Source organism: Ananas comosus, linkage group 22, assembly GCF_001540865.1.
Source record: "Ananas comosus cultivar F153 linkage group 22, ASM154086v1, whole genome shotgun sequence".
Classification (NCBI taxonomy): Eukaryota; Viridiplantae; Streptophyta; class Magnoliopsida; order Poales; family Bromeliaceae; genus Ananas; species Ananas comosus.
Window position 1 is genome coordinate 2,775,773 of NC_033642.1, and position 8,556 is coordinate 2,784,328.

Consider the following 8,556-nt stretch of genomic DNA (forward strand, 5'->3'; position numbering starts at 1 on the left):
GAAAATCAAAGGAGTATTAGAGGAGAAGCTACCAGCAAACACCTACAACGAACCTTTCAAATATAGGCAAGCAAACAAGCCGCCCCTCGTCCGTATGGTACCAGCCCTATTTATAGGCAATTCCTGAAGGAGGCCCGGCCTGAGAGAGGAAGGATGAGGAAGGACGATGGTACAGGGAAGGAAGTACCAGATCCCCCACCCACTTCCGATGACGCCGGGGACGGGAGCGGGGATTAGAGGAAGGAGTTGCAGAGACAGGAGAATCGGGATGCACATAGGGAGCAGAGAGAAGAGGTACCGCAACCACAGCCGTACGCCGGTCAACCCAGGCGCAGCGATGTTACGCGCATACGTCGGACGCAGGAGGAGGTCAGGATAGGGCCCGACAAGCACCCGACAGGGGGGTGGGGCCCGGATCGGAGAGAGGAGGGATCGGAGAGAGGAGGGCAGCCGATCTGGCCCTACCGAGAGGAGAGACGCGGGGCGGGAGGCACGTGACCCCGCTCGCCGCCAGCGAACGAATAGAGCAGACCTGAGCAGGAGGGGGGTTTGCTGTGGAGGCGACGCGTGGCCAGTTTAGGGTTGGCTTTTATTATATGTATTGATTAAAATGTTCAACCAAATCCTTTTGTACTGTAGAGTCGGTGAAATCTTAAAGTTAGGTTTAAAAAAACCAGAGAAAAAGAAAAAGGAAAAAAGAATCTTCTGACCAAATTCGCACTTCCCATTAGTCGGACAACCTCGATACCAGCCGCGACTTCCCGTCCGCTTCACCTATTACTACCGCCTTCCTGCAGTTCCGCCCCCGTCCGGATTTCAGTTCGAGTAGCAATCGACCGACATACATTTCCCAACAACCTGCACCGTTCCCGCTTCCTCGAGATCCGCGCCTCTGTGCCCTAGATCTTCCGATGATCCCGGCGGGGAGTCTCCTCCTCTCCTTCCTAGGGTTCCTCGCTCTCTTCGGTTGCGGGCTGGACCCAGCCCTAGCCCTAAGGATCTCCGACCAGGTCCTGGATCCCTCCGCCCGCCAGCACCTGCCGCCGACCCAGCCGCTGCGGTCTGCAGTCTTCGCCCTCGGGAGCTTCTGGCGGTCGGAGGCCGCCTTCGGCTGCGTCCCCGGCGTCGTCCGCACGTCCGTCGGCTACGCCGGCGGATCCAAGCCCAACCCCGAATACCGCAACCTCGGCGATCATGCCGAGTGCGTCAAGGTACAGTTCGGTTGATCCTCGTCTAAATTCTTGTAGTTTTTATTAACAGTAAGGTATAATTCAGATTCGGAGCAGATTGGTTTTGGAACCGAATCTGTATGTTGAAATTGGTGGAATTTAGATGGAATTTGTTTTCGAAATGAAATCTCTTGTTTGGGACAAATTAATTGAAGCTGAATTTGTAGTTTCGTTATTAGGATTCTGTTTGGAACCAACTTCATGTAGAATTCTGCGGAATTCAGATGCAGTTTGTTTGGAGGTCAGTTGAGTTCCGTTGTGTCTTCTTGTTCGGTAGAAGGTTCGAAATCATTTCAACGCGTTTATCTTTCCGAATCTGACATTAAATTAAGGGAACTAGATGGGGATCCTTTGTATTATCAGGATTCCCAACAAATGCTTCTGAGTAATTTGAAATGTCATTGACTAATGGTTCCAATCAGTAGGTTTGGGAATAATAGAATTCCGATTCTTTAGAATTCTAGAATTCAAGGCAGCCAAGCAGATTGTATCTGTGATTCTTTGATGGTTGCAATATATTGATTGTTTTGAGGAATATTATTCATGCTGCATACCTCGTAATACTGTCGAAATAGATCAAGAATTGCAGCCTGCGGAATAGTGCTTTGGTATTAATTTTACAATCCCCTTTGGAGCAAGATGATCTTTCCTTTATGGCTGTTCAATTGTCTGGCTCACAAATCCTCAATCTGGTTAGACAATCAGTTGCCGGCCAGCAGATATCACATAGGATTGAGCTAAAGTTTGATCACCTGACGGATCTTGGCTACTTAAATAGGGCTGTTGATCCGTAAAACATAGCCGTCAACAGGTCAGCTGTTGTGGTATGTATAAAATTCGGAGTTTTCAAGAATTTGGGTCCAAAGATCAGAAATTCTTTAGATATAGCCATGATCCATGGAGTAGGAAGAATATGAGAGATGATGGGTATTTTGAATGAAAGATAGTGGATGCTTTGATAAGTGGAAGATTTGAAAGACTTTCAAGTCAAGAAACACAAATAAAGAGAGAGAAAAATATGGTGATACTTGAGATCAACAGTAAAATTAGAATTCCATTGAACAGCTCAGTAAATTTCGTGTGTATGTAATGCCTTTTGTTTCCCTTTATTCAAAGAGGCTTTTGTATTAAAAGATGATATCATCGTCTCACATACATCCTAACATATATTAATCAAATTTCTCCATAAGAAATGTTTGTTTGGAGGTAAGTTTCTGGAAGTAGGCAAGTCAAGTTTGACATCTTGACTTCATAGTTCATATCTGCCCATTGAAAGTCAAAATCGTAGTACTAGCTTATTCACTCTCTCTCTCTCTCTCTCTCTCTCTCTCTCTCACTTCACTTGGCATTTCTACTCGGTCTTCTCTCAAGCAGAATAAAAGGCGGTAGTCATGTCAATTCCGAACATGCTTCTTGGTTGCTTACCTACAACCAAACACCCAATCAGAACTCTAACACTTGTCCACTATTAGAAAGTTAATGGGTAATGCCCCATAACTTCTTCTAGGAAAACAAACAAGAAAAGGACAGAAACAAATTCTCTTCTTACCTCCTGCACATTATCTTTTTCATTTTCCAAACTCCTTAACGTTACCTTTTAAAAATGAGTGCACTGCAGCATTGAATTTTTTTACATAATATTTCTAGTAGAATGTGTCTGTTATTGAGCATTACGAATCCTAATTTGAAATAATGTTGGCGCAGTATGATAATGACTTCGTTTGCTATATGACTGCATTACTAAAACCTTTGACAGATGCTTTCACTAACTTATGTATTTTCTTATTTTATGTAACATTAAGTTAGCAGTTGTGAATCTTTTATAGGATATCCCTAAAATTCCAACAAGACTTTTCTTATTTTGTGCCAGAGTGAGCTATAAGATAGCATCTTTTCTTAATTACTGTATTTTACATTTTACTTAACCCTGCTTTTGCTACTATTTAGTATCACTGTGTTTCTTCCAGTTGTAATATTCAGGTTGTCCGCTATTTACCATGATTTGATGGTTTGCTGTTCTTGTTTTCCTAAATTTAATACATTGTAGCCTCATTGTTTCTTTATTTTTGTTTGGTTACCATAGTCTACTCATTAAATACATGCTTGCACTCCGGTTTTCACTGAAGTGATGGTTCATTAGTCGTTCCTTATTTCATCGTGGTATAATGCACAGGTTGAATATGATCCTAAAATAATTCAATTCAAGCAGCTCTTAGATGTCTTCTGGGCCAGCCATGACTCTAGGCAGGTGTTTGGGCAAGGACCAGACGTAGGTAGACAGTACAGGTGATGGAGCATTTTCTCTATTCAGCTTTCTTTTCTGATTTTTTTTATTTCCCTCTTTTCTTCATTTTTTGCACTGTAGAGAGTTAAAGTTGTATGTGTTTTTTTGTTTATTTAGTTTTGAGTCTTAGAAAGCAATTTAGTTACTTTCATACAGTTAAAATTAGCTGAAGAATTGATCAACGTTAAACTAAATAATTAAGTGGGAGTATGTATTAAACAAACCATCAATTTCCAATTACCAACTATTTACTGATACTATTAAATACCTTTATATTTCTTAGAAATAGTCTAACCTTATTGGCCATATAGGTAGTTCAATAGTGAAAGTGGTTTGTTGCTTTTAGATTTAAGAACTATTTCAATAACTGGCACAGCCCTAAATCTGTATCACATGCTAAGAGTAGGTTCAAAATAAGATTTCTATAGATAAGATCGAACAGTTGAAAAATCACGGTCTCCCCCTTGTTTGTGCATGAGAAATACTAGGTTGTTGCACCTTTCAGGCTTTCACATGAGGTAGGGAGCTGAGCTATCTAAAACTCAGAGAAAGTAAGATAACTTTATTTATCCAACTACACTTTGAGAGAAAGGGTCTTATATATAAACCTCGTAATTCTTACCAAAGTGCAATTAGAAAGAAATCCTATTATAATTCAACTTTCCTAACGATCGGCGAAACTTAGGCACCTTATCTAAGTGCGGTTAGTAAGCAATCCTATTCTAATTCAACTTTCTTGATGATCAGCGAAACTTAGGCACCTCTCATCTGACCTGTGGTGATGCCCAGGTCCTTGCCACCTCCTTTTTTGAAAAGATCAGCCTGTATTTATTTCTGATATGGCGAATTGGTTGATTAACTAGGCCTGTTTGTCGGATTAAGTGACCGGTTAGTAATGCAAATCCAGCTTGTCAATATTTGCCTCTTGTTTTTGTGGATCATGGATATCTCTTTGCTACCACCTGTAGAAGCTTGTCATCTTTTTTCCCCCTTCACTTTGTGTTCTGTTCAGGACTCGTTGGTAAATTTCAAATCATTCATGTTGGAAAGTGTGTTTTTGTTCTGCCAGGATGAATGGCAGCTTCATTTTAAATCATTGTTTCTCAAAGATAATTTTGGTGATTTCTTGAAGGAAGCAGAGCACATTTTGTCTGCATTTTGTAGATTTAGTCGAGCTTTCCAGCTCTTAAATAAGTTTAGTATATTTCATTTCTATGAAATTTTTGGGTAGGGAAAGAGATGGAGGAGCATTTCCCGATAATAATTTGAAGGGCTAACAAAAGGAGGATCCGGTTGGGGAAAAGGGATGAAATGAAGTTTGAGAAACAGTCTTGGATTTGTCATTTGTCTTGGATGAAATGAAGTTTGAGAAACAGTCTTGGATTTGTCATTTGTCCTGGATGCCATGATGGGATAATGTTCAATTTTTTAATAAACAAATATGTTCTTTATGCATGCTTCCTTATTGGCTGACTTCATAACACAGGAAATTGATGAAATATTCTTACTCGTAAGAGAACTGACAGCTGTATGGCTTCTATTTTATGAAATTTTAGTGCAATATGATACATCAGAGCGACTTGTACATAAATTTCTTTTGTAACTCTGCTTGATGAAAGCATAAATTCTTGTTCGCAGATCCATCATCTTTACAAATGGGACCATTGAGGCAAGGTTGGCATCTTTTAGCAAAGAAAGGGAACAGGCTAAGAGTCGGCACACTATTGTGACCACTGAGATCCAGCCACTTGGAATATTCTATCCTGCTGAACCAGAGCATCAGGTACTCTTTGGCTATCTTGTCTTTGAGTTCTTTCAATATCAGAAACTTGTGACCAACAAACTCTTTTTGATGAAAAAGGCTTGTGATGGTTTCTTATGTTGCACCAAGATAGCGTATCTATTTGTTGTTTTACAATTATGCATGTGATTTCAATCTTGTTATTTTTTAACTTTTTGTTTAGACTACTATCAATGAGCTATGGTCGGTTCAGATGGCAATCTTGTTATGTTTTGTTCCCTCCATCTAAGTTCTGAATTTCTTGGAACTTTTTTAGAAGCCTTGTTTGGTGTTCTAGCAAAAGCCTTTGGATTCAAGTCTTGAAAAGTAATGAAGCGTAGGACTATTGTGAGCTCATAACTAGATAGTGGATTTTATAGCCAACAGTGTCACAAAGTATATTAGTATAGTATGTGAGCATACGAACATACGAGGAAATCTTAAGCGTATTGATGGCATTAAAATTGAAGGTTAACATCATAAAATTGACCAAAATTGTGCGGAAGAGAAAACCATCGTGGCAAAACGACCAGCTTAATCTTTATATGGATTGATGAAAATAAACAAGAATATAATTACAACAATTAGTGTAACGAGCACAGGCTCTGTACGCTAGTAGATTTAAGTATATAAATGCTAAGTTGATCATATACAACTGTGTTTATGTTTCTATCGGGGAATAAACATAGGTGCTAGCTAGTGTTTGAAAAGGCGTGAGGCGCAAAGGCCTTTTGGGACCTAGGCGCGAGGGGCACCGCTAGGCACGCGCCTCAAGAAGTGAGGCGAGCATCTAATAAAAGTAAAACACTCTTAACAAGCGTAGTTAATTTGATATTTTACATCAAAAAGAAATTCAAAATAACTATATAAAAATAAAATACCATAAAAATAATCACATGCATAAATGTTCTCGAGTTAAAAAAATATCATGTGTCAACTTTCAACTTAAAAGTGCTTATTTCTACTTTTTGCTACTGCTGCTGCTCATGCTGCTTGTTGCCATTAGAGAGAGAGAGAGAGAGAGAGAGAGAGAGAGAAGCAATGGTTAAATTAGGTTTTCTTTTTTTTTTTCAATCCCTTAATAAATTAGATTTTATTGAAAAAATTTTAGTCTTGAAAATCCAAATCGTAGACCTATTAAAATTAAATATCCTGAAGGCGCGCCATATATGCCGAGGTGCGAGCCTGAGAACCTAGGCACACGCTCAGAGAGGGCGGTGCGCGTCAACTGCCGTAAGGCGTTGAGGCCCATGCCTCGCGCCTAGGCACCGATGCCCGCACCTTAGGTGTGCCTTTTCAAACACTGGTGCTAGTAGTAACTACTATGTGGGTGCAACTTAGAACTGGAAAAGGATTTGATCAAAATACATTTACCATGAACATGACTTCTAATTAGAAGTATGGATCACACGAGGGGCACAAAGATAAATTGCAGTGCTTTTATGGAATGTCTTACTATAGGTAATGGGTAGTCCTATATTGCTTGAATACGGACACGGGATTATGGATATGATACGATATGGATATGGTGATATGACAATTTCTAAAAACTCTAGGATATGATAAGCGAGATATACTTGAATGAAATATTATTTTAAATATATTTAAATATTATATTGATTGTGTGCAATGATATAGGGAGGACAATCTGGATATATTTGGATTATATTAAGAAATATATATTGATATACATTAGCTTGCAAAATTGTTCTAAATTTGTTTATAAAAAAAGATAATCAATTATATGAAATAATAATTCAAAACGTATCAACCAACTGTCATCTAACTTGATCAAATGATAACGGTTGATATTTAGTTGCACAAACTAGATAATTAACCATTCAACTTATATGTTTGTTTACGAGGTTTTATTATATAAAACAGTAATATAAGAAATATGCTAACACTTTAATAGAAGCAGAAAAAAGATCATTTCTATATGGCTGTTGTTGATTAGTGCTAGGTTGGCAAATTAGGTAAAAAGAAAAGTAAAAGCTAAGTAATATCATTTCTCTCTCTCTCTCTGTTCAAGGAAACTAAAAGCTGTTTTGTAATTTATAAGTAATTAAGATGGCATCCGCACACATGATAGCGTGCATCTTTTCATACTCTACATTGACCCACTATCACATGCTCTTCATTAAACAAAAAAGATGTGCCGAATAATGTATTCATAACATCTTTTCTCCAAACAAAAAACAACATAAATGCATCCGAACCAGCCAAGCATTGACAAGAATATAGCCTGTTATGAGTTTGTGCGACCAATATGCAATATTGCATATTTAGAGAAACTATTTATATATTTGACTTACTGCAGTACATTTCTTTGGCAGAAATTCGAGCTGAAGCGTAATAAGTTTCTCTTGCAACTGATGGGGAACATGCCAGACGAAGAGCTTATTTCATCATCTTTAGCTGCAAAGCTGAACGGATACGTTGCCGAACTCTGCCCTCCGAATATTCAAAAGAAGATCGGCGTCAAGGTTGATGAGATTCTTAAGAATGGTTGGCCTGTCTTGAAGGGATTCTAATTTTACCATAAAGAAAACAACTGATAGGTCTAAAGAGTTCTCGGAACCAATGCTAAACAGTCGACAGGGATATGCGGAGGAAGAAAGCATTTGATGACAGCCGGACAGAAGGCTGTGTTATAATTCTTTTTCTTCATTTACTATGTTTAATAGCATTTGTTTTTTCCGTCCATTTTACTAAGCTTATGTGGAAATCTCGGCATATCTTCGGATTTATCACTTTGTTGTCTCAACTAGGAAAAAGATACTGTCTCGGCTCATATTGGTTGTAAATAAATTTGTCCAGTTTTGTCACAAGAGTTCTGCTCTCTCTCTCTCTCTCTCTCTCTCTCTCTCTCTCTCTCTGACCTTTGGTTGCTGTTTGGTTCTTTCAATTAGAATCTGCCATTGGAATACTTTTTAAGAGGTTAAGTTATGCTGGCGTAACCTCCTCTCTTTTTGAGAGTTTTTCTGATTATTTTTTGCGGTGGGTCTGGCTACTCTCTCTCTAGATTATCTCGACCATTTATGATAAGGAAGATAACCATGATCGAAAATTTTGAGATTTGGCCGAGATTTTGTAGATTCGGAGTCGGATTGAAGTAGTATTAATAATTCAAGGCAAAGAAAATTGCATGGACCTTTTCTTTAACCACCAAAACTTTCAAGAGCTTGAGAGACTTATTAGAGAAATAGTAGAATAACAAGGGTGGTATTCAATAGTTTTAGTATTCGGTAGTTTTTGATAGC

At 38.8% G+C, this 8,556-nt stretch overlaps 1 protein-coding gene across 1 annotated transcript; it reads left to right on the plus strand.

Annotated features, from left to right (window-relative positions):
• On the plus strand, positions 742-8,124 carry LOC109727591 (peptide methionine sulfoxide reductase A5). Its single transcript, XM_020257748.1, has 5 exons — positions 742-756; positions 789-1,211; positions 3,403-3,515; positions 5,152-5,296; positions 7,630-8,124. Exons 2-5 carry the CDS (start codon positions 912-914, stop codon positions 7,825-7,827), a joined length of 756 nt encoding a protein of 251 aa, XP_020113337.1. The 5' UTR covers positions 742-756; positions 789-911; the 3' UTR covers positions 7,828-8,124.